Below are 22,048 nucleotides of genomic sequence, written 5' to 3' on the forward strand. Positions count from 1 at the left end.
AAAATTTATTGATATCATGTCCATCTAACTGATATAGTAAATCCAGAACGATTCGGATGGGATTTGAACCCCGGTCCTGCCGTTTGAAGACCCGAACTGTAATCGCCCGCACCACCAGACCGTCCCAAAAAAACATAATAACAATGAAATTCGAAGCTCAAAAAGCTACAAACAAACACAAAAACAATCGATACTTACCTAATGTAAAAATGTTATCCTTTAGAATATAACCACGCCGTTTTTGCCTTCCAGAAATGTTGACTGTACGTAGTGTAGAATTTTCACTGTGCCTTCCTTTGCTTTCTATACGAATTTGGAAGCCCCTTTTGAACCTTTGCTTTGCTTTTTTTTGTCACAGAAAGTAATATTTAAATTAAGTTTGCACACTGTCACAAATATATTCTTCCCGAGTGGTTTGCTAGCCTATCCAACAAAGCTTATACCTTCAATTCCATGATTTGTTTGCTTTGTACGTTGGCGTTATTTGTCACTGGCCACTTAGATAGATTATCCATTCGATTCGACGTCAACAAAATTGAACACGAACCAAAACTAAACCAAACCTAATCATAAACAAACCAAGTTCCGTACCACTGCAATCACACTCGCGTAGAAGTTACATTTTTACACTTATTTTTTTCTAATTTTCTCTTCGTCACACGCATTTTTCCACAATGTCGGTCGATTTTCCTTCGCCCAAGCACACTGTACAGATATCACTCTCTTTATCTCTTGTAGCCGTTGTTCTCTATTTCATATCTCTCACCAAACTCGCTTTGCTTCTCACAGTTAACAACAAGTGACGATAGGATTTAGATACTTGCAGGCATTCTTCACACTAATCGTCCAGCGAAGCGGTACATACACAGTGGTCCAAATTGACTCTCAGATGACGGGGAGACTACCGACGTCACGTTGTTTAGTCTGGCTACCATACCAAACGAACTGCTTCCGTTGACACTGCTTCATAAACTTCGCGTTGGTAAACTATCCAGCCACCATAGACCATCTAACATGCTCTTTGGTGTGTTCCACAGAAGCACGGAAGTGATGAAAAATTGACATAAAAAAAACTACTCCAAGCTGTTGAGCAAACCACCTGTAGTACATGTACGTTCACACATTTGTTTATTTGTTTTACTGTGCAGTTTATCAGGGAGATGAAAGGTTAACACGCTCATCTGCTTGTGGGTAGGGAGGTTGTGTAAATAGTGAATCACTTTAATGTCTAGTGTGATGCTAAATTACCACTGAACGTTTTTAATTTGATTTTTTCTGTTGTTGTTGTTCGCGTGTTTTTGTTTTATTCTAAGCAATACTGCATTCACAGTGAATGTATATTTCTACAGCCTATCCACGAACGAGCCACAAAAACCTTCCTGCACGGTGGTGTTCTACACGCGCCAATCGTCAACACAAAACTGAAATCTGCCTGTCGTCCTTTCAGGTTCAATCGCTGCGGATGAGTTTTCCCGCTTCAGCGAGTTTTCCCACACGACCACTAACCCGAGAGCGGGACTACTACTACCACTACTACTCACGAGCAACGCGGCTTGAGCAACGTTCCAGCCAAAGCGAGAGTTGGCAGATGAGTAAGAGAGTGAGCAGTTAGAGAGCGACAGTCGGGCGTGCGTTGGTTCAGAGCAGCCAGCAAGCGGGCCAGCTCTGTGATGCTGTGGAACATGAACGAAAACGAAACCGACCATTCGTCACCCGCACCTGTAACCTTCGACATCGCACCGACACGTTCGTGTAGTGTGGTCCCCAGCAGCGATCCATCAACGCATCCCGGTGGCAGATCGAAGCTGGCAGCAAACCGTTTCGCGGGCCGCGTTCGTTTGGCATCTGACTGGTATCGGCTTTCATCGGTTTGTTTCCACCGTTCCGAACACGCCGCTACCCTTGCTGACGGGTATACAGCGCAATAGAACGGAACAAGTGTTTTGAAAACGATTGCCCGCATTCGTAGCGGTGATACTTATACATTTTTTTTTGTTTTACTTAGATGTTTTTGCTTGTGCTCAGATTTGGGAAAATAAATCCGTACCATCCGCTTGAGACGAAATCATAGCGCGAGGGTTTTTGTTTCAGTTTAGTAGCTTTGTAGGCGATTCGTAGTTGAGAGTTCATGCTAATATTCTTACGTGTGCTGAAAAATTTGAACTTGCTGGAATACTGCAGTTACAACGAAAGGCACGTATTTTTGAGATTACAAACACTCTTCATCTGATGCATGCTCTGTAGTATGCTTCACCAACGGTTAGATCCAAACTTCATAAATCATAAATCGGATTTTCTAATACTAACATACTTGGAGTTGAATTTGTATTTGACAATTGGCAATTATTTTAAGACAATGAACGAAGCTTAAGGAACAGGTAAGACATCTCATCGTGATCGTAATAATGTGAACTTCTTAGACATTTTCCATGCGAGTTTTTGTTTATAGTGGTGTACTCGACATAAGAGTAATTAAAATACATGCTTTGTGGTATGTGTATCGATAAGTTCGGTACCATGAAGGCTTTACAATGTTTACTGCCGAGGCAGATTTAGCCCTACAGAGGCCCCTTAATGGAGAACCCTGTAATTCAACATCTTGTGGCCGGGGGCAGTGGAGAATCCAAAATCCTGTAAAATAAGCTGTGAAGACATGTTGTATCGGTAAATTTGGTCTGCTCGGGAGGTTAGGGGGCAATTGACAAGCTGCATCGAGGACTCTGCATATCTCTACGAGAGGGGGAGGGGGGGGGGGGGGGGGGGTCTGCGTATCTATGCAGCAGCCGGAACCCTATCCAGCAGATTCTAATTCGTTTTGGGCTTAATTCGAGGATCGTTTCGATTTCGATTCTTTTGGTAGCGAAGGGCAGCGGCACGCAGCCGCTCCGTCCCCTCTGCCGTGCTCTTTGAATAAGATATTACAATAATTATACAATACATGCAACAATTAAAATAATACTTCATGTAACAAAACATATAGCTATGTTGTTTCTCGACAGTTTATTCTCGTAAGGATAATATAACCATATGAAGTAGCTCGGTAGATGAATGTGTAGCTCATATCAATATTAATTTTGCCAAATAGAAACCACTTATTAAATCCCATCCGAACCATTCCCCTGTAGTAAGAGACTGATTATCCAACTACGTGGTATCAAGAAGATGATTTACACCCTGAAGTTTGTTAGTAAAATAATTTTATACACAACAAACGGTATAACAAAGGTTGCAAACAAAACAAAAAAATAATGCAACAAAACATCGTGAGTCTTGATTCAAATTGTTCCATTTACATACATGTAATTCATCTAAATAAATAATTAAAAAACACACAATCTGATGTCAAAACGTTGCCGACCCCTGAAATACGCGAGGAAATAAATACCCAAGTAGCAAAACGCAACATCTTTCCGATTTGTAACACAACGACGGTTGAATATCGGTGGAGTAGGTGTTAGATGCTGAAGTATTTAATTTAGATATGAAATGAACTTTTAGTGGTAGTTTAAATTTATGCATAATGTATAACTTTACAATTTTTAAATTTCTGTTTAAGTAAAAATAAATTAAAACTTATTCATTCGGTATTCATAGCAAGGGGTGCCCATGTGCTATAGGCGACAACGGCACCGGTCTTTAAACGGCAGGACCGGGGTTCAAATCCCACCCATACCGTCCCCCCGTAGCGAGGACTGACTATCTAACTACGTTATATCAGCAAGTCTAGTAAGCTATTAGATGGCCAGCGTAACCTAGTACACCGTCAAGCGAAGAAGAATCATAGCATAAACGGGAGAGCATGGGAGAGCATGTATCTCGAGTCCTAGTGCCAATGCAAACGAGAGAAAACACAAAATTCATTTATGTATTCTTCGTTTATTATAAATATTCCATGTGAAATAATTTTCTTGACTGACGATCCATGAATGGCGTCTAACACACAACAATACAGGATGGTGAGCTTGTTATGAATATTTAAATCTTTCAATTTTTTAAGCTTCATAATAAACGGAATGGCCCTTTTGCTATTTCTTGTTTTGTTCAGTGAAAAATGAATTTAGCGACACTGGTCTTCACATCACGTCATTATAGAGATTGAAGATCCCAAGAAGAAGAGAAGAAAAAGAATTTTTTTTAACTTGTATATTTTACATACACAGTTTTACTTAAAACAAGCTTTTCCAAGACAATTTTAACATTAAAAATTATCACAATCAGTTAGGATGGTATGACCGAGTTAGCAAGGGATAAGGCAAAGAATAAGGATATGCCTTGTTAATATTGTTGTTTGTTTCAGTCATCACACATTGGTGTTGACAAGAAGGTGACGTTCCGTAATACTTAAAATAATTAAATAAATAAAATATTTTGAATGGTATTACTAGATTTCATGACAATACGGTGCAAGCCGTCATACTTGAAATAATTAAATAACTAGATTTCATGTTAATTCCACATCCGATACATTCAAACCAAATTATTTATCACTCACTGCCACTCTGATATACTATTTCAATTTTCAATCAAAACATACTTAATTAAAATGACTAAATATTAACTGAAGAATTATGACTGCTAGAAAAACTAGCTCTCATAATAAACCTAATGCATTTTTGTAGTTATTCGATTCGCTTCTCATATTTTCAATAGTTTCTTTTCGTATGCTCCTCCCATTGACCTATAAAGAACGAAATGGATCGAATGACATCATGATTGCTTCAAAAATAAGAGAAAAAGGAACGATAAATGCTCGGTTTAGAGGAACAAATACTTACTGTACCAAGACAGCCGACCAAGTAACGCACAAAAAAAAAACGAAGCACGAAAAAGACAGTTATTTACAAATGCACGTTCGTGTGCAAATCAACCTCTTATCCAGTTTCAGGTTAATGCTATTCGCATCTTGGCGTCAAGTAAGGTACGTACCGAGCGGAACATAAAACATGTAAAAAAGCTATCATGACTCTACCGCACACCGCCCATTGGTAAAGAGGTACCGAACCCGGCCAAACATTTCTCTTTCGCTCATGCTCCCAATCTCTCAGCACGGCGTCTGACAGTACCGTACATCTTGCGGCAAACAGATTATGCTGCGCCGGTCTCTCGCTTCAAATTCGTCTGTTACCCCTGTTAAGAACTTTTCCACCACTCACATTAAATAACACGATCCACGAGCGATTGGCCACAAAGAATGACTGCATCTTTTCCCACCCATCTCTTCACCGCTGTGCAAAATCCACCAAAAGCCCAGCCCGCCACACTAGGCTCATGGCAAAGTGGAATTAATTCTGCGCCGCTGTTGAACCACGGGCGGTTGTTGAGTTTGTGTGCCAGCTCCAGGTGCAAGACACACCACGCGGTAGGCCATGGCCGAGTGTCGGTGAACTACCGACAATCAACGAATGCTCTCGACGCCATTAAAACCCCGTTAGATTATTTTCCACTGGAACTCCCGCTCCGGGCCCTTCTGGTTGTGCTTTGCAATGAATTTTCTTCTACTTTTCAATTTTAACTGTCACTATGAATGAAAATGGATTCCAGATCGCAACCTCCGGGTGTGTTCGATTGTTTTCAGTTTCTTCAATTCTTGGCACTTTAGAAGATCGACAGGAGAAAAACACTTTGACAGACGTTATTTAAAGGGAACAAAAATGGAATGCTTTTCATTCAATGTCATGGTCAGACAAGAAAACGAAACATTGAATATTTGTATTATGTGTATCGTTGTAAAATTAGTTATTGATAACTTTGTAAGCAAAGCTTTATTTCTATGTAACGTTTTTATTTCACCAACGTGTGTAAATAATTTAATGTGATAATAGCTAAGATAATCAAGTAAATTTGACTGAATACCTTCAAACTTTAATTATTTAATACACTTCATATATAACAAACAACCCATCGAAAATTGTGCCTTCCAAAGAGTGCAATGCTCGAACTGATGTGATCATTTCCAGTAAATGATCGTTGGTCACACATCGCATCCGTTGCCTGCAGTGCGAAAACGAAAGTGAATCGCATTATACGTGCCTCAGTGCACATGGTTAAACAGGTTCGTTGTCTACTAACTATTTTCTTTCAACTTTCTGACCCATGGCGCATATGAGAATCTTATGGGTATTTGCTAGACAATTGAATTACGGTACTCCGGATGAAAGAACATTCCTACCGCAAACCAAAGTTGTCTTAACAAAATAAGTACCTTTCTACGAATATAATTATTTACATGAAAATGCATTTCTCTGCTAATGATCCCCAATCCTAAACCTATAGTATATTGTATGAACGATCTTTTTATCTCTCAATAACTCTCAATCTCTCGAATGCTCTTTGTCTGTTTTCTTGAGCCCTCTCTGCCATTCACAACAAAATCGTACCGGAGCATGAGCAGCACTGAATTCAATTCACATAGCAGAGTTTCAATCTGGCCGTCGACGAAGGTGCACGCGTTCGTCGCCTCTTAGCGCGCAAGTCTTTCGTTTTTAACCGTCGCACAGCTACGATCGGCTGACATTTCTACCAACGAAAGGTGTGTGTGTGTACGTGTGTATAAGTGTATTATTTGTGTATGTTTATTATTCAACCTTTACCTTTAGTGTGCAGTCTATGCTGCCATGCTGCCTTCTAGAAAATCACAGTGTTTCATACGCTACATTTAAATGTACCAAATTAACTCATGCTTTTCGGTTTGTTTACTGGAAGTGTGTGAAAATAGTGGTGCAATCAGTTACAGGTGGGATAAGTTGATGGTGTGACACGGCAAACAGCTTTTCAGTATTCAAAACCAGCATGAGTCAACGTTCCGTGTCCGGTGTCGACGTTCGTGTGTGAAGTGGTTTTACGTGGGTTGCAAACCAACGGTGGCGATCGAATGTGTTTGAATTTTCAAGTTCGTTGTCTACCGAATAGTGTCTAATATAAGCCATCTGTTCTCAGCTACAGGATAATATAGGCGAAAATCGATATCTTACTGCAATCCACACCCAACATCCTTCCAAGATTAACCTTCCAGTAAAAGATTGATCGATGCATTTTCTTCAAAGCATTGCGGAAGAGGTTATACAATTAGGAAAATTGATTTGAATTCATCCCTGCAAGCTTTGGCCTTGTTTCTTTATAATTCTCTTCCAGCTTAAGCGGTATTCTATCTGTGGGCTGGGTCAATCGTGATCGGAAAACGAAAGCACAAGCGCACCATTCCGGAGCATGAAAATAGGTCGATCCAAGGTTTTCTGTTGTTGTAACGATCGTCATGCATACAGGGAATTGTTGGGGTGCTACAACCGCAGACAACAGACGCCTGGTGTCGTGCTTGCCACAAGCATTGACTACGGTGATAATACACGTGCAGCGAACACGCTACGCTGAAACCGGTTTTTAAACTTCTGGTACTCCATCTCACCAGTCAAACTCCTTGAGCTGGTTCCAGGGTTTCGATTTCGGACCGGTCTTTGGTCTTCTTAACTTAGTTCGCGGTGGCTTGACGCTAAGATATGAAATATGAATGACGTTTATCACGGATAAAGAAAGGTTTGCGAACGATCTAGCTTAAGCAGTTTCAGGTTCGACCTATTGAGCATTAGGTTACAATTGTACATGGGACCATGGTCCCAAAGGAAACAAAAATGAGGTGTTAACTTTGAGTCGTTTAACAACAACAGCAGTTTTTCAACTGAGTAAGATATGTAACTTGCTAAGTATCCTCATCAAACGTTATTTCGCTGGAATTTCTCGTTTCTTGTTTTAGCCAATTCTTCTCTTTATCGCATGATTTGAAATTCACTTGGTTCATAAAGCACAAACACAGCACATCATTAGCACAACAAAAATAAAGTTTCCATTGCTGCGAAAGTTGTGTGTTTATCTCTGTAGCGGAATATGATGAAAATACCGCACCTGCGTGATGAATGACGGAAAAAGATCCGCTCATCTCCGACACAGTCTGCAGATAACTGTCTTCTTGAAAACCGAAACTCATACGCTGACTTTCACTCATTGCGTCAGCAGCGAAATGGGCAGAGTAGATTGCCATTCGAATAGCAACTACGGCCAGTCTACGACGAGTTATGATCATATCGAGTTGATGGATAACATATGCGCAACGTTTTGGTGCACCTTTACGCCAGTGGCCAGAGAGAAAAAAGAGAAAACAGTTTGCCGATCAACAACTAACATGGCATAATTGGTTGCGATGGTAAATAAGAGAGAGAGAAGGAAACAGTTTGCAAAACGATCCGACATTGGCTTAAATGTTGCGCAAACTGAAAGCTCGCCCTGCTGGCTGTACCGCAGTCAGTCCTTGAACAATAAGAGTTGCCGAAGTCTGCTACCGCTCGTATGGAAATGGGTGATCGTTTAAGTGTGCACAAGTCACCACAAACACCGATACACGGGTCACAAAAAAAAAACTACACTTTTTGAAAGCATGTTTCAGCAACCTTGTACGGATGAATGCAGACTAGCTTAAGGCGCTGCTCATCCGAATAAACGAAACACTGAAGTACAATAATCACTGAAGTACAAAAAGTTGCGATTTGTGCACTGGTACATCCGGTGGCAGTTTATCAAGCTTTGAATCGATCGACAATCATCGACTAATTAGCGATGAATTCGTTTTAATTATTTTTCTTACACGATCGAAGAACATGCTTTATCCTTTAAAGTCTATCTACAAATGTCGTAGTGTAAGCTCGCGGTTGCGCGTATCTTCCACTTTGCCAACATTCCCACAGTGAGGGAAAATTCAAACCAAATGGCGTAATGCTTTCCCAGGAACATCGATGTGAATATACAAGCGGCTCCAAAACGCATCACGGACCTCCCATTAAGGGCCGACTCCGTTAATGATCTCATTGATCAATGCGCCGAGAATGTAGCCACCATCCACTGCCACCCCCTTTTCGGTGGAACAAATCAATTAAATAATTCAATTACCGACGATCTTTTACACGATCACCCAGAAGCGCTCGCCAGTCATCTTCTTACGCCGGAATCGTTAGGTGGTATCTTTGGAATCGGTAGACATTCTAGGCATCGCTACGTTACCCCTTTTTTCTGACTAGCAGTTTTCTGAAACTAGTTTAAAGAAAGAGATTTTTTGCTTTTGCTCGCTTCCAAGTCCCAAGATGCTCTCCGCTGCTAATCTAAATCGCACGGAAGGTGGTCCAATTCCGGGTGGAATCGAGTGCTGTGAGACAACATTTCCATTACCGGTTGGCGCGATGGCCTTAATATTTACTTTAGGATTAAACTTTACCAATACGAGCGACTGCAGTCAACACATCACAGTACCGAGGGACTTGTAAAATGTCAACTCATCTTTGCGTTGGCTTTTGATCATTATAAAACTAGTTTGAATGAACCCCGGCCCCCCTTGAAAATGGTATAGAAATCGGGCAAGTTTTAATTTGGTTTTCCAGCTTAAGCTGCCGCTGTTCCTTTTTTGAGTAGCCAACAAAATACGCCGATACCGGTTAGGAAGAATGTGTCATCGTTAGTTTGGTGTGCGTGCGAACCCACGCACAATGGACCCTGCCCATTTTAGGGTACGATGAACGTAATACAACCATGGGACACTTAAAACCGGATTGTAATCCCACTTTTAAGTTGGTAATACTTTTATTGGCACGACAGTTGAGTGAATTGAAGCTGAAGACCGTTTTGATTGTAAGTGTGAGGTTTTAAAATTAAATTATATGACATTGGTTGATTTTTAGAATCAAATTAGAATAGCCCTCATTGGACACGCTAAAGCGATTGGACACATACGATTACTGAAATCTGTTTGAATATATTTTCGTTAAGCTTCTTAATTGAATATGATCTAATTAAGAGTTAGATCTAGTTCAGAATGTTGCGAACTTTAAATGAGTAAAATATTCTAGATAAATATCCATAGTTCAAACTCAACAGAGCCCAATCTATTACAGCAGCCCTCAGCAGCGTCTAAAGAAATTTCCCATCAACGTCCCACTTTTCTTTATTCTCTTTTTTAACACCTTGATCATAAATTCGCAGACCACCACTAATGGTCCCTCATTCCAAATCGGAACCTCATCATCATAAGACGGAAGAACGAACTGCCGTGGGATGTAAGAAAAAAAACTGTGAAATAATAACAAAAATACTCCTGAGGTTGCTCACGATCCCGTTAGATCTCTACCCCTACGGCCCAGGCAAGCCAGCAGCATTGAAGTGACGAACTCTGGCGGAATGTTCTTCTGCCACTAGCCTCTGCTATGTACACCAATCAGATGACTGGCCAACTTTTTCACGCAGATCTGCTTCGAGTCTAAGAGCATTACATCAGCAAACGGGAAGTGACCTCTAATCTTGCGAGCCGTCTATCGACCAGACGAGGCGTTAATTTTAAAATGGTCCTCACTGTGCACGTGGGTTTTTTATTCTCTTCTGTAACTGGCCAAAAGTATCCAGTGGGAAGTACATGGGTTTCGTTTTGGGCACATGAGCCAAAAATATTGTGCGTTAAATGGAAGGAATTGAGATCGTTCGCTCAAACGAAGGGAACAATTGAATTGGAAGTTTGCCAATTTGTTTATTATTAGAAAATTATTAATACCCGCTTACGATTTATCATCTCTTCTACAAGTTTCATCAGAATTCTACAAGCGTAGAAGAACATATATTTTTTAAAACTGCATACGTTCAATAGTTGTGCGTTGGTCATTGAATGGTGTGTAGGCAATGCAATTTTCTGTTGATTTATCATTCTTCCAACCTACTGTACAGGTATTGGAGCTCCATAACGTCATCACGGCAGAATGAGTAATGTCCCATGTCCTTCAATAAAGTGACTAAACAAACTGAGATGAGGAGATGTGTTGTGGAGCTGAACCTACAAAGCCATCTTAGCATTTATAGGATGATTCAAAGGCTAAAAATAACAACAATTACAATCAGAATATTTAAAAAAAACTTCAACAAAAATTTATATTATGTTTTATCTAATGACTGCACGCCAAAATTCAAATGAAAGTGTAATTTACACACTTTTGCTTCCGAGCTCATGTTGCAAATGTTTTGTCACGAATTTCTCACGTTCCACATAAGCAAATCACTTCCAGTTCCCCGTTTTACATTCCCATTTTCCCTGTCTCTTTTTCCGACATAGGTTCCTTTCACAAGCTTCCACACATACGTTACAATACGTTTGACGTGTGATATATTAGTGAACACAACAACTGTTTGCTATCATGGGCAAGGTCGTAGGACTAGTTCTCAGCGTCGTTATCTGTCTCGCCATCCAATTGGCGGCAGCAAAGGAGAAACACATCAAGTACACCGAGAAAGATCTGCTGCGAAAGTCGATCGTGTACGACAAAAACACACCCGATGTATTCTACTGTCCCGTCAACAAACCTACCGGAATGGATAAGATGATTGTGAGGTAACGTGTTAAGGAAATGCATATTTGCAACTCTACTAAAACTATGGATAATTAATACGGATCTACCATTATATTACCAACCAAAGGTCTCGTCCACTACATAAACTCTGCGAGCACGAGGGTAAACCTCTACCAGCGCACTACAAATCTGACTGCTACAATGACGTCGATGAGTCTAACTATGCCTGCAAGGAGAAGTACAGAATAATGGTAAAGTATACGGTGCAGTGAAAAAATCAATTGATATACCACCTTATACCGCATATGGGCTTTTTGAAGCGAATGAATTTGGGGACTAACATTAATCAGTTTCGTTTTGTCGGAGCATCGGCTTTGCACATCGCTCGGCTACAACCAACATTACTAATAGAAGCAAGGAAAAGTGCCGATTATTAAACCAACGTTTCTGATTCGTCTCTTCTCTTCTCACCCGTCCATACCGGTATAGAAACGATTCGCCAAAGATAATGTTGAGATCTAGCGAGACTCTGCATTACGATAACCTATGCATCGACTTTCTCGTGCGAGCGATAGTGTGACCTAACGTTTTGACTTTACTTGCGCCAAAACTATAAAATCTTTAAAGGACTTGAAGCAAAACAAAGGCAACAATGAACTGTACAGAGTTTTTCGGACATTTGTGAAACATATGAAACGACATTCTTTTCTATCTCTACTCCTTTGTCTGATTGATTTCTGCTGTAGAAAAAATGCAATTTTATTGAATTACAATTAACAATTGCTTCGATTATAGTTTTTCAACCTATCTTACTTCTTCGCTAAGCTCAACTACTGCCTTTTTATTTGTTTAATCAATTATACTAAATACCAAATCAATAATTAAGACGCCCAAATCAGTAGATATCTTACGAAGAACAATTTTAATTTTTGACGGTTACCAAACTACGATCAAGAGATCTTTCGTTGTTGAGAAAGTGTTGAAACTAACCTACATACCTTCTTGTCCAACGATTTTATTAAGTGTTCCAATGCTTATATTCATATGACATAGTATCAGCTTTTGATGCTTTCCACGTGGAGGTGAAGGTACATAACAGGTGGCTGTTTAAAGTATCTATTTTACTAACCTTTTCTCGGTCGCTTCTAAGTATTTTGCATGATGCGCCTTACTAATCTCTCAATTAATATTCAATGTACTGTAATGCAAAGTACGACTACTTGGTAGCTTGCAAAACGTTAACTTCCGTACGTGACTGTGGACATCGTTAGGCAAGACTTTCCTCTGGGACATTTGCATACCCATCGGTACAAAAACAATACGCCTCACTGCACACAAACGCACACACACAGACACAGGTAAAAAGACGGATTTCAGTACAAAATATATCGCTTTGCACAAGAATTTACACACATGAAAGGGATTTAAAACCACACAACCTGCTGCTTAAACGCCGCCTATAGAGCATTACACGGGAAATGGAGGCCTATACACGAAAGGTGCGTATGAAAAGAAGACGATGTCACGCAGGTATTTTCAAACCATGGACCTTCTCGCTTTGGTTATTTTGTACGTAAATTTTGTATTTCGATGCGTCTAAATTTATCTTACGATTAATTCCTGCTTTTTTGTTTGTTTATTTGTTTTTTTTTTCTAGATGCGCCTCAAACCTCCTGGTAGCGAGGATCCGTACAATGGCCAGCGCTTGAGCAGGTTTATGGAAATGGATGACGATATGAAACGAATCAAGTCAAGGAAACATTGAACGTCGTTGAGCGATCAGTGCTCGAAGCGATTCGCGACTACCCGCTTCTGTTCGCTATGCCATATTAACAAAGCCGAACAATGCATCCTTTTTCTATGAGAAATTGTCGAATGAAGGAAAACATATTCATCCTCGCACCGAAAGGACTGGCCTAATGGAGGGTGGAGTCGTTTGATGGACGCGTTTTTCAGTGATAATAAGACTACGTTCGCATGCACATTGCTAACCGTGATCGTTACTAGTGAAGAATTTTTAGTTGTTGTTTAACAGTTTGTTAGTTGTTGTTTGTTGAACAGAACATTTGAGAGCACATGTTTTGGAAGATTGAATACTTAGAAGCGACTGACATTGTGCTTAACTCTGATTTACTATATACGTTTATGTGCTGGATTTCAAACACTTTTTCCTCGTGTTGCTTATTGTGGGTGGTAGCGAAGTGGAAAATACAATAAAAACAATTGCACACCTAATAAACAAAATGTTATTTATTTACATTTGATTATTACGGTCCAGTGCCGTATTGTCAACACCGCTTGTGCTGAGTAGGTTTTCACATATTGATAAGGCATTTCCTCCTTATTCTTTGCCTTATCCCGGGCATACTCGGTTGTTTAACAAAATTTTAGTTTGTTTTTTTTTAGTTTTTTTCATTTGCCGTTCTCCCGTACAATAAAAATGTAATGTAAACTATTCATGAGTCCAAGAAAATTTCAACCCCAATCTTATCCATATCACACTGTCTTTTGTAGAACTTTTATCACCTCTTTTATCATTATACTCTGCAGTCAATAGTATTCTCAAAACTACAATATCTTTGCAACATCTCTGTTAAAAGTGGCGAAATATTTAAATTTTCCAACAGATCTGGATACAGAACACTACAAATGTTACGTGATGTAGGGATCATTTCACGGTTGAAGCGTTTTTGAAAATATCACATCTATTGACCGGCAGAGTACACATTGTGCCTACCTTTATTCTGTCAAACGGAACCAAAGTGGAACCGTAAACAAACAAGCATCAGCTACGAACACCAGTTTTATTTTTCTACCAACCTTGCTTGCAATTGTGAAACGTTTTCTTAATTATTTAACTTAATAGTATGCTTTTGTAGCTGATTTGCTTAACTCGCGAGCTTAACACTCTCACAACTAACGCAAATAGTCCGTGCTTCATATCCAGTGATCAAAGCTCAACCTCGTCGCTCGATTCCGTACCATGACTACCGCTGTAATGATGGATTACGAATTCAAGATGAAAACACAGCAGGAGCGTGCCAAAGTGGAAGATCTATTCGAATATGAGGGTTGCAAGGTAGGCCGGGGTACGTATGGACACGTTTACAAGGCACGACGCAAGGAGGGCAACGATTCGAAGGATTACGCTCTGAAGCAAATCGAAGGAACTGGTCTATCAATGTCCGCTTGTCGTGAGATTGCAGTGAGTACAATTAATTATCCAGGGGAAAATGGTCTATATACTAATCCGTTCTTGTTTCCACTGGTGCACAGCTGCTTCGCGAATTGAAACATCCGAATGTGATAAACCTTATTCGCGTGTTCCTGTCGCACACGGATCGCAAAGTGTGGCTTTTGTTCGATTACGCCGAGCACGATCTGTGGCATATTATAAAGTTCCATCGAGCGGCCAAAGCGACGAAAAAGCCTGTCATGGTCCCGAAAGGCATGGTAAAGAGCTTACTTTATCAAATATTGGATGGAATTCATTATTTGCACAGCAATTGGGTATTGCACAGGGATCTGGTAAGTAGCCATCGTTGGACGAGTATCGCAAAAGGCGACTTGTAACTACTTTTTGTTTTTATCAGAAACCGGCAAATATTCTGGTAATGGGAGAAGGAAATGAACGCGGTCGGGTGAAAATTGCTGATATGGGATTTGCCCGTTTATTTAACGCCCCATTAAAACCGTTGGCCGATCTTGATCCGGTAGTCGTCACGTTTTGGTATCGAGCGCCAGAACTACTTTTAGGTGCACGGCATTACACGAAAGCGATCGATATATGGGCGATTGGATGCATTTTCGCTGAACTTCTTACTTCGGAACCGATTTTCCACTGTCGGCAAGAGGATATCAAAACGAGCAACCCGTACCATCACGATCAGCTGGATCGCATATTCAACGTTATGGGCTTTCCACAGGACAAAGACTGGGAAGATATTAGAAAAATGCCGGAACATCACACACTGACGAAAGACTTTAAGCGGTCGAAGTAATAGAGAGATTGTCTTCTCCTCAAACAATCAGTTATTAATATTTGAATTTGATATTCTTTCAGTTATGCAAGTTGCTCCTTGGTGAAATACATGGAAAGACACAAAATCAAACCAGACAGTAAAGCTTTTCATCTACTGCAAAAGCTACTGCTGATGGATCCCAACAAGCGTATCACCTCGGAGCAGGCCATGCAAGATCCATATTTTTCGGAAGATCCAATGCCGACAGCCGACGTGTTTGCCGGGTGCCCGATTCCATATCCCAAGCGTGAGTTCCTCACGGACGAGGATCAGGACGACAAAGGGGAAAAGAGGCAGCAACAGCAGCAGCAACAGCAGCAACAACAACAACAACAGCAACAGCAGCAGCAGCAAAACAACCAACAACAGAACAATCAGCAACAAAATCAGCAAGGCAATGTACGGAGAGTGTGATCGGCCGCCAGTTCAGTCTTTTTTTTGTAAAGTAAAGCTAATTTTTCTACTCATTTTTGCAGCAACAGCAGCAACAACAGCAACAAAATGCACAGCAACAACAATCAGGAAATGTAATAGTTTTCGTTAAACATTTGTTTGCTATTAAGTATTTCTTCTATCAAATGTGCTTGTGTTTTTTTTTTCAGCCAATGCAACAAGGAGGAGCCGGTGGAGGAGGTGGTACCGGTGGTGGTCAAGGTGGTGGCGGTATTGATCACAATAATGCCAAGCGAGTGCGACTTTCTGGTCCCAACGGACATCCAAATAATTCGCAAGGTGGAATGACACAACAAGAATACCATCAGCAGCAGCAACAACAGCAAAATCAGCAACAGCAGCAGCAACAACAACAGAATCAAATGATGTTCAACAGTGCACAACAAGGTGGATTCCAACAACGGTATTAATTATAAAGCAAACGTAAAAAAATACATACTCATTCTTTAGATAAAGTTGATAAACAGCGTAAACAAAAATTTGGATTTTAAAACTTTGGTTTTTACTTTTAAATCGGTATTACGGTGAATTGTATTCCAATAAAAATACATTTTAGTAGTTATCTATTTCCTTCACCATAAGGAATCACATCGTAGCCAATCGCCTATTCTCAATAGAGTCAAACTAAACGAGTTATTTATTCCAAATGTTATTTTCCTGTATTTTGAAAAAAGAAAGTATCAACAAAATTCGTTATGTTTTTGAACAAACTTTATAAATTTTTTACACTGTTTTTTTTAACTAAGCAATGAGATTCCTCATTTACTACTATCGGAAGATCAAAACACAATATTAAACTTATCGTAATTTTTTTTCGAATTTTTAACATCAAATCGCTCACCAACGTTTTAGTGTGCATTGGCCCAAACTGTCAAAACTAATCATGCGATGTTTTTGTGTTAAGGGAATACTCCGCCTTTTAGATTATTAATTTTAAATACGTAATTTATCCTCAATATAAACCTATCCTCAAACACGTCGCGGGATCATCAAAGAACATTTTCTGGCGAAATTACTTATTATTGATTGAGAACTAAAAATGTAAATAAATTTAGACTATTTATTTCTTTAACCAACCACCCAACACCCTTGCTTTGGGGTGTATGCTGCGTTTGAGCATGTTGAATGTCATGCTTTTGTTTCCTGGGTATTCTTCCGATATTCGCGAGTGTGGATGGACGCGTCGCTGCTGGCTCGTCAGTCGGATTTCAAGATCAAGTATTTGTTGTTTATATTTGTGTCGAGCATCATTTCTTAAAATATCACAAAGCTGTGCGTGGGAAGAAGCTGAGCAAAGCCAGCCAAAAGCAGAGAGAATTTATCGTTTTCCATTGAATCACTGCAATTGCCAGTTTTGAATCATCCAGGAGTGTTCGGGCGTTCAGCAGCATTTCGCAGCGGGGTAATTCAGTATATTCAGTTGTAGTTGTGAAAATTGTGTGCAGTGAAAGTAAAACGTAGTTTTAGGGAAGAGAATTTATCGATTATTTAAAAGAAAAGCAGTGTTAGGAGTAAGAAAACAAGTGCAACCCGGAGCAAATAGCATAAAAGGCTTCGGGAGCGTGTTTTCATGGAACACTGATGTGTGTTTGTGTGTATGTGTGTGCGTGTGTAACATAGGTAAGAGAAAAAGGGGCGTCTGAATCTTTATGTTGCGTTTTTATGTTTGGTTATACAGGCAGAAAAGGGTGGGGTTGGTGGTGGCGAGTGAAAATAGTGCTTTGGAGTTTTTCACGCTTCGTGAACGTAGGCCGCTTAAAAAATAAAATAATAGCGGAAAAGACCGTTCTCATCCAGTAACCACAGGCGGTGTGTGGAAGTGAGAATTTCCGCCCAAAACTCACGCATGGGTGACAGTGAGATGGAATGGAAAAGGCTACTGCCGCAAAACGCGTTTTATGCTCGATGAAGAAAAATAAAGTCAGTTTCGTGTCGGTGGTAGTGGAAAAGTGATTTATAGTTTTTTGCTACTAGTGTTTTGTGTAATTTGCAAATTTAAAAGAAAAATATTTCTCTTCACTGGAAGTTTGAACGAAACTAAGTGCAAAAAACAAATTTCAATTGCAACAATTTTCCCCAACCCCAATATCTTCCTCGGCAGGTGAGAGTGAGGTGAGGTCATTTCCCATTGACTTTTCTACATGTGTGGTGCTAAATTTTCGTGGTGCGAAAGCCCAACATCAACTATTAATACAACAGAGTGTATCATAAACGTCAGATAAATAGAAGTAATCGATGGGCATATTTAGACAATCCGAACGTCTGGCAGCATAACTCACGTACAGTTACCGGGAGTCGGGCAGAGGAAATCATTCGTTAGCCATTACGATTTTCCTGATCACATAGCTTTTCCGGTCGCCACATTAGTCTCCCCCGATTCCGGGATCCAGTGATAGTTTGTTTGTATGAGTGTATGCGTATGTGTGCTTCATAGGGTGTTTAGTGAAAATGTGAGGGGTCGGTCACCATGGAAAGGAGAGAGTCCGATAATGAGAGAAAGAGAAAACAAGAAATTGAGCGAGTCTTTTGCTTGTATGTTGGCGCGGTTAGAAAAATCGATACGGTCGGTGACTGCTTTGTTATTATTTTTCGATTTTGTAGGTCGATTGTCGTCATCGATGGTTTTCCTGCAACTAACTGGCAGGATTTGAAGTGCATTAATTAGAATCGATTGGGAATTGAGTGAAAAGCTAAGAATACATATTCACATCTAGGCTGCAACCTAGATTCACGACTCTAGTTCTTCTCACAATACGTGTGTGCTTGTACTGCAAATTTTCTCGACACCGCTTCAAGGGCTTTCCGTTTAATGGTGTTCTTCCGTTTAACGTTACTTAACAATTCCGTATGCTTTTTATATTATAGTTCTACTACAATTTACCCTGGGTGTGTGAGTGAGCGTGTGTGTGTGTACGTGTGAAACTATTGTCATCGTGAAACTGAGTTTAACGAAAAGAAGCAAACATCAAATTACGTTCGAAAGCACGGGAATAAGAAATCGTATATTAAGTGCACAAGGTTCGAGGAAATAAAAAAAATGGCATTAGAGGAGACCCAAAACAATGGGTCCGCCGTGGCGGTAGCACCGAAGGAAAATGCCCCAACAGCAGCACTCAAACAACAGCCACCGCAAGGTCAAGCGCAGGTACAACCGTCGACATCGAACGAAAAGCTGAACAATATCGTCAACGGTGGTGGCGCCACGATGGAAAAGTCACGATCCAACAACAAACAGGTAGGTGGCCAGAGCAACATGATGTGGGAGAAAATGCTTTCCGCTGCTTCAAGAAATGATTCTAATTTTCCTGTCCATTTGACATTTTGCAATCTATTGCTGTGGCGTTGCTGTTCATTATTGTTCCAGCTCTTGATAGGGTTTATCTGTTTTCGACAAGTTTCTCTCTCACATTCTCCTGAATGTGAGTGGTCGTTAGCAACATTGGAAGCGTCCTTTGCAAATGGGCATGGACTCTACTGCACCTTCAGTGGATCAAGTATTCTTTTGCTGATTGCAATGCATAATATCCGTTTAGAAGATGTTATTGCCTTGAACAAATGGCAATGGTTCATGGTGAATTGCATCAATAGATTTTTATAACCAACTGTAGTTTCTTCGTCTCCGCTCGTTTTCGCCATTTTTTTTTTCTTTCCAATTCATATGTTTTTCATTAAATTCTTGGAAGGGAATGCAATCGATTTAAATATTTGTCGACATTTGAAAAGACCGCTGAGCCAATTGTCTTATCAGTTTCAAGATGCAACTGCTAGGTGTTGACCATGTCATTATCAATTTGTCTCGTATTTGGCGCTTGGTTTTCATCGCGGCTAAAAACAAACAAACATCAACTCCGTCCACGCTTAAAATGTTGATTTAACCTTGGAACTCGCACGAGATAGACTTTCGTCGACCTTTTTTTTACTACTACACAAACCGTGGGAAATACTGCGATAATGCTTGTCTAACGAAAAATGTTATTTGATTGAAGGGTGTAGTATTGAACTAAACAGATATGGCAGGATTAGCCATCCCGGGGTATTTATATTAAAAAGTTTTCATAAACTAAACGGCAGAGAAAGTGATATTTGTGCAGCAACTTCATCCCTCACAACGATACATAAATATCCCACACCGCAGCCTATACATTTGGCCAGCCGAATATTTGTACGAATAAACATCTCGAGCTACGATTAGGCCAACGCCAGTGCGAGAATGTTTCAAGGTCATCCCCAAACGCTACGAATGGTGCGATGTAGCAGCAGCGGTCACCCGGTTTCGTTCGGATTAAATCGCGCATTAGCTAGCCAGTTTAGAGAGCATCCACGATTCTGAACGATACACGCAATAATGCTCGGTTGTCGGCTTTCTTGATTGTTGTGTTCTTTTGTAGAGACACAGCACACAGTTTCCCCACCTGGGGTAGATTATCAAATAAGAAAAGACCCGTTTTGGGACGAGAAAAATGCGAGAGCGAGACAGAGAAAGGGAGAGACGCTAGCGAGTGAAGCATAGTAACAACAGCGGGTTGCACAAACACGCCAAAAACCGAGATACCGGCTTATGGCTGATGTCATCGTCGAATTTGGTCCCTGCTGCCAAGGGGTTGAACTTCGGCAAGTGCGAATCTTTTAGCGAACTACACAAGATTCGTCCATGGTGGTTTTTGTTTCATGATTTTGAAAATTTTCTATTCCTAGATAGTGTGACTTTGTTCGTAAAATTTTGCATTTTGAAGTCCAACGTTTGCATCAAGATCACTTTCTTACAATGGAGAATGAACATCATCTTGGAAAAAGTATCTAAAGCAGTATTTTGCAGCTTTTAATGACGTCTTCATTGGGTATAAATAGTGTTGTAATCTATCTTTCTTAATGGGTGATCATTTGTACGGTACAATGAAACAGATACTGTACACACGTTCACCCCGAGGCGATACTGATATCAAAAGCGCAAAGCCCATCCAATTACTGTTGATGGTTTAGCCTTTGTCCGCTATTGAGGGTCCAATTTCTTCATGAATCTTCTATAAGTTGAAGCTCTGCATACACTACAGCAAGAAGCAAACCGATCCCATCCCATTGGGTTAATCTGCAGCCGAGCAAGAGCAAGTTGTTTTATCGTTTGCAAGTATCTACTCGCTCGCGCCGGCATTCGATACTCCGTGCCCGAATCAACGAGGCATCCATCCGCTTCTGTAGCTCTTTCGCAGTCGAGTGATGCGAGCGGAGTGTGTGCATTCTTCCTGCAAGATCGCGGATCTTCGACGAAACAAGCAGAATTAATAAGTTTATTTTTCGTCGTTAACTTCGACATTGAGAAGGCGCGCTTATGTCATCGCTTGAGCGGAAACATGCTAAATTGAAACTTATATTCACAGCTACCAGTGACCCCGATTTGACTTTTTTAGCCAAATGGGTAAGAAAGGATGGGTCAGCAAACGGGGTATGATAAACCAGGATGGCATATGGACCGTTTCCAGCATCTACTGGTGGTTGATGATTTCATACGCTTAGCTTAGCTATTGAGGAACACCGTTGTTAGTCGGGATCGTTGTAAATTTAGGAAACGCTTCTCAAGAGCACATTGTCCGTGATGATTTGGTTGGTTTAAGATTTAAAGGAAACAGACCCTTGTGATGAATAGAATTACGCTTGGTAGTTTTCGCTCTGTTTCTAAAATGTCTTCCCCTCTTCTGTTGAAATGCGACTAAGCCTGTTTCCTTCTCGAGTTATTTGCGCTTAATGACGGAAACGTATTGTTAGGAACTTGTTGAAAAAATTGTTCAGTGCACTCTGCAACTTGGCTAAACGTGTTGATACATATTTGGATAAAATAGAGATTTCATCTCAACTCTATGTTCCAAACAACTCTGAACTTTATTTTGAATTGTTAGAAATTGTCTTTTTATTTTGACATCCCCTCCTCCCGCTACGTTCCAGAAGTATGGATCGTGTCCCCCTTTCAACTAACGTCCACCAAATGGGAACGGAATGAGCGATTCATTACTACTGGTACGTACCATTTGATGCTTGGTTTTAAATTTAATACTCGTTGATGTGTGTGTTGATGTGCTAATAGTTGGGCGGAAGGAAGAGTAGGACATAAAACTATAATTACAAACCACTTTCGCTTTACCAACGGACGGACGGACGGACGGATGAGAGTAATCGAGCCTTATAAGACTGAATCTTTATTCGGTAGCTGTTCGC

General features: G+C 40.4%; 3 protein-coding genes across 12 annotated transcripts in view; all 3 read left to right on the forward strand.

Moving 5' to 3' along the window:
- Positions 1-11,201: 11,201 nt before the first annotated feature.
- LOC126565654 (uncharacterized) lies at positions 11,202-13,131 on the forward strand. 2 transcript variants are annotated; one of them, XM_050222852.1, is made up of 3 exons: positions 11,202-11,407; positions 11,494-11,617; positions 13,024-13,131. In XM_050222852.1, exons 1-3 carry the CDS (start codon positions 11,214-11,216, stop codon positions 13,129-13,131), a joined length of 426 nt encoding a protein of 141 aa, XP_050078809.1. In that variant the 5' UTR covers positions 11,202-11,213. The 2 variants fall into 2 exon arrangements, with proteins under 2 accessions (XP_050078809.1, XP_050078807.1); XM_050222850.1 differs by lacking the exon at positions 13,024-13,131 and adding an exon at positions 11,856-11,910 and having other exon boundaries at positions 11,203-11,407.
- A 1,154-nt stretch (positions 13,132-14,285) lies between these two features.
- On the forward strand, positions 14,286-16,267 carry LOC126565862 (cyclin-dependent kinase 8). Its single transcript, XM_050223071.1, has 6 exons — positions 14,286-14,571; positions 14,643-14,894; positions 14,960-15,363; positions 15,430-15,796; positions 15,865-15,913; positions 16,046-16,267. The coding sequence occupies exons 1-6, from the start codon at positions 14,350-14,352 to the stop codon at positions 16,249-16,251; spliced, it is 1,500 nt and encodes a 499-aa protein (XP_050079028.1). The 5' UTR covers positions 14,286-14,349; the 3' UTR covers positions 16,252-16,267.
- A 2,597-nt stretch (positions 16,268-18,864) lies between these two features.
- Positions 18,865-22,048, forward strand: part of LOC126563734 (ankyrin-3) — a 53,123-nt gene continuing 49,939 nt past the window's right edge. For all 9 annotated transcript variants that reach the window (XM_050220428.1, XM_050220421.1, XM_050220425.1 and 6 more), the window contains exon 1: positions 18,865-19,076. In XM_050220428.1, the coding sequence (XP_050076385.1) occupies positions 18,879-19,076 (198 nt within the window). In that variant the 5' untranslated portion in view covers positions 18,865-18,878. The remainder of the gene's footprint in view (positions 19,077-22,048) is intronic.

The sequence above is a fragment of the Anopheles maculipalpis genome, chromosome 3RL (genome assembly GCF_943734695.1).
Source record: "Anopheles maculipalpis chromosome 3RL, idAnoMacuDA_375_x, whole genome shotgun sequence".
NCBI classification, from domain to species: domain Eukaryota; kingdom Metazoa; phylum Arthropoda; class Insecta; order Diptera; family Culicidae; genus Anopheles; species Anopheles maculipalpis.

Excerpts from the sequence above, each read along its gene's own strand:
- LOC126565654 (XM_050222852.1), top strand. The coding sequence starts at position 11,214 with ATGGGCAAGGTCGTAGGACTAGTTCTCAGCGTCGTTATCTGTCTCGCC. Across the intron at positions 11,408-11,493 it reads ATGGATAAGATGATTGTGAG|GTCTCGTCCACTACATAAAC; the intron begins GTAACGTGTTAA and ends TACCAACCAAAG. Across the intron at positions 11,618-13,023 it reads AGGAGAAGTACAGAATAATG|ATGCGCCTCAAACCTCCTGG; the intron begins GTAAAGTATACG and ends TTTTTTTTCTAG.
- LOC126565862 (XM_050223071.1), top strand. The coding sequence starts at position 14,350 with ATGACTACCGCTGTAATGATGGATTACGAATTCAAGATGAAAACACAG. Across the intron at positions 14,572-14,642 it reads CCGCTTGTCGTGAGATTGCA|CTGCTTCGCGAATTGAAACA; the intron begins GTGAGTACAATT and ends ACTGGTGCACAG. Across the intron at positions 15,914-16,045 it reads ACAGCAACAACAATCAGGAA|GTGGCGGTATTGATCACAAT; the intron begins ATGTAATAGTTT and ends GTGGTCAAGGTG.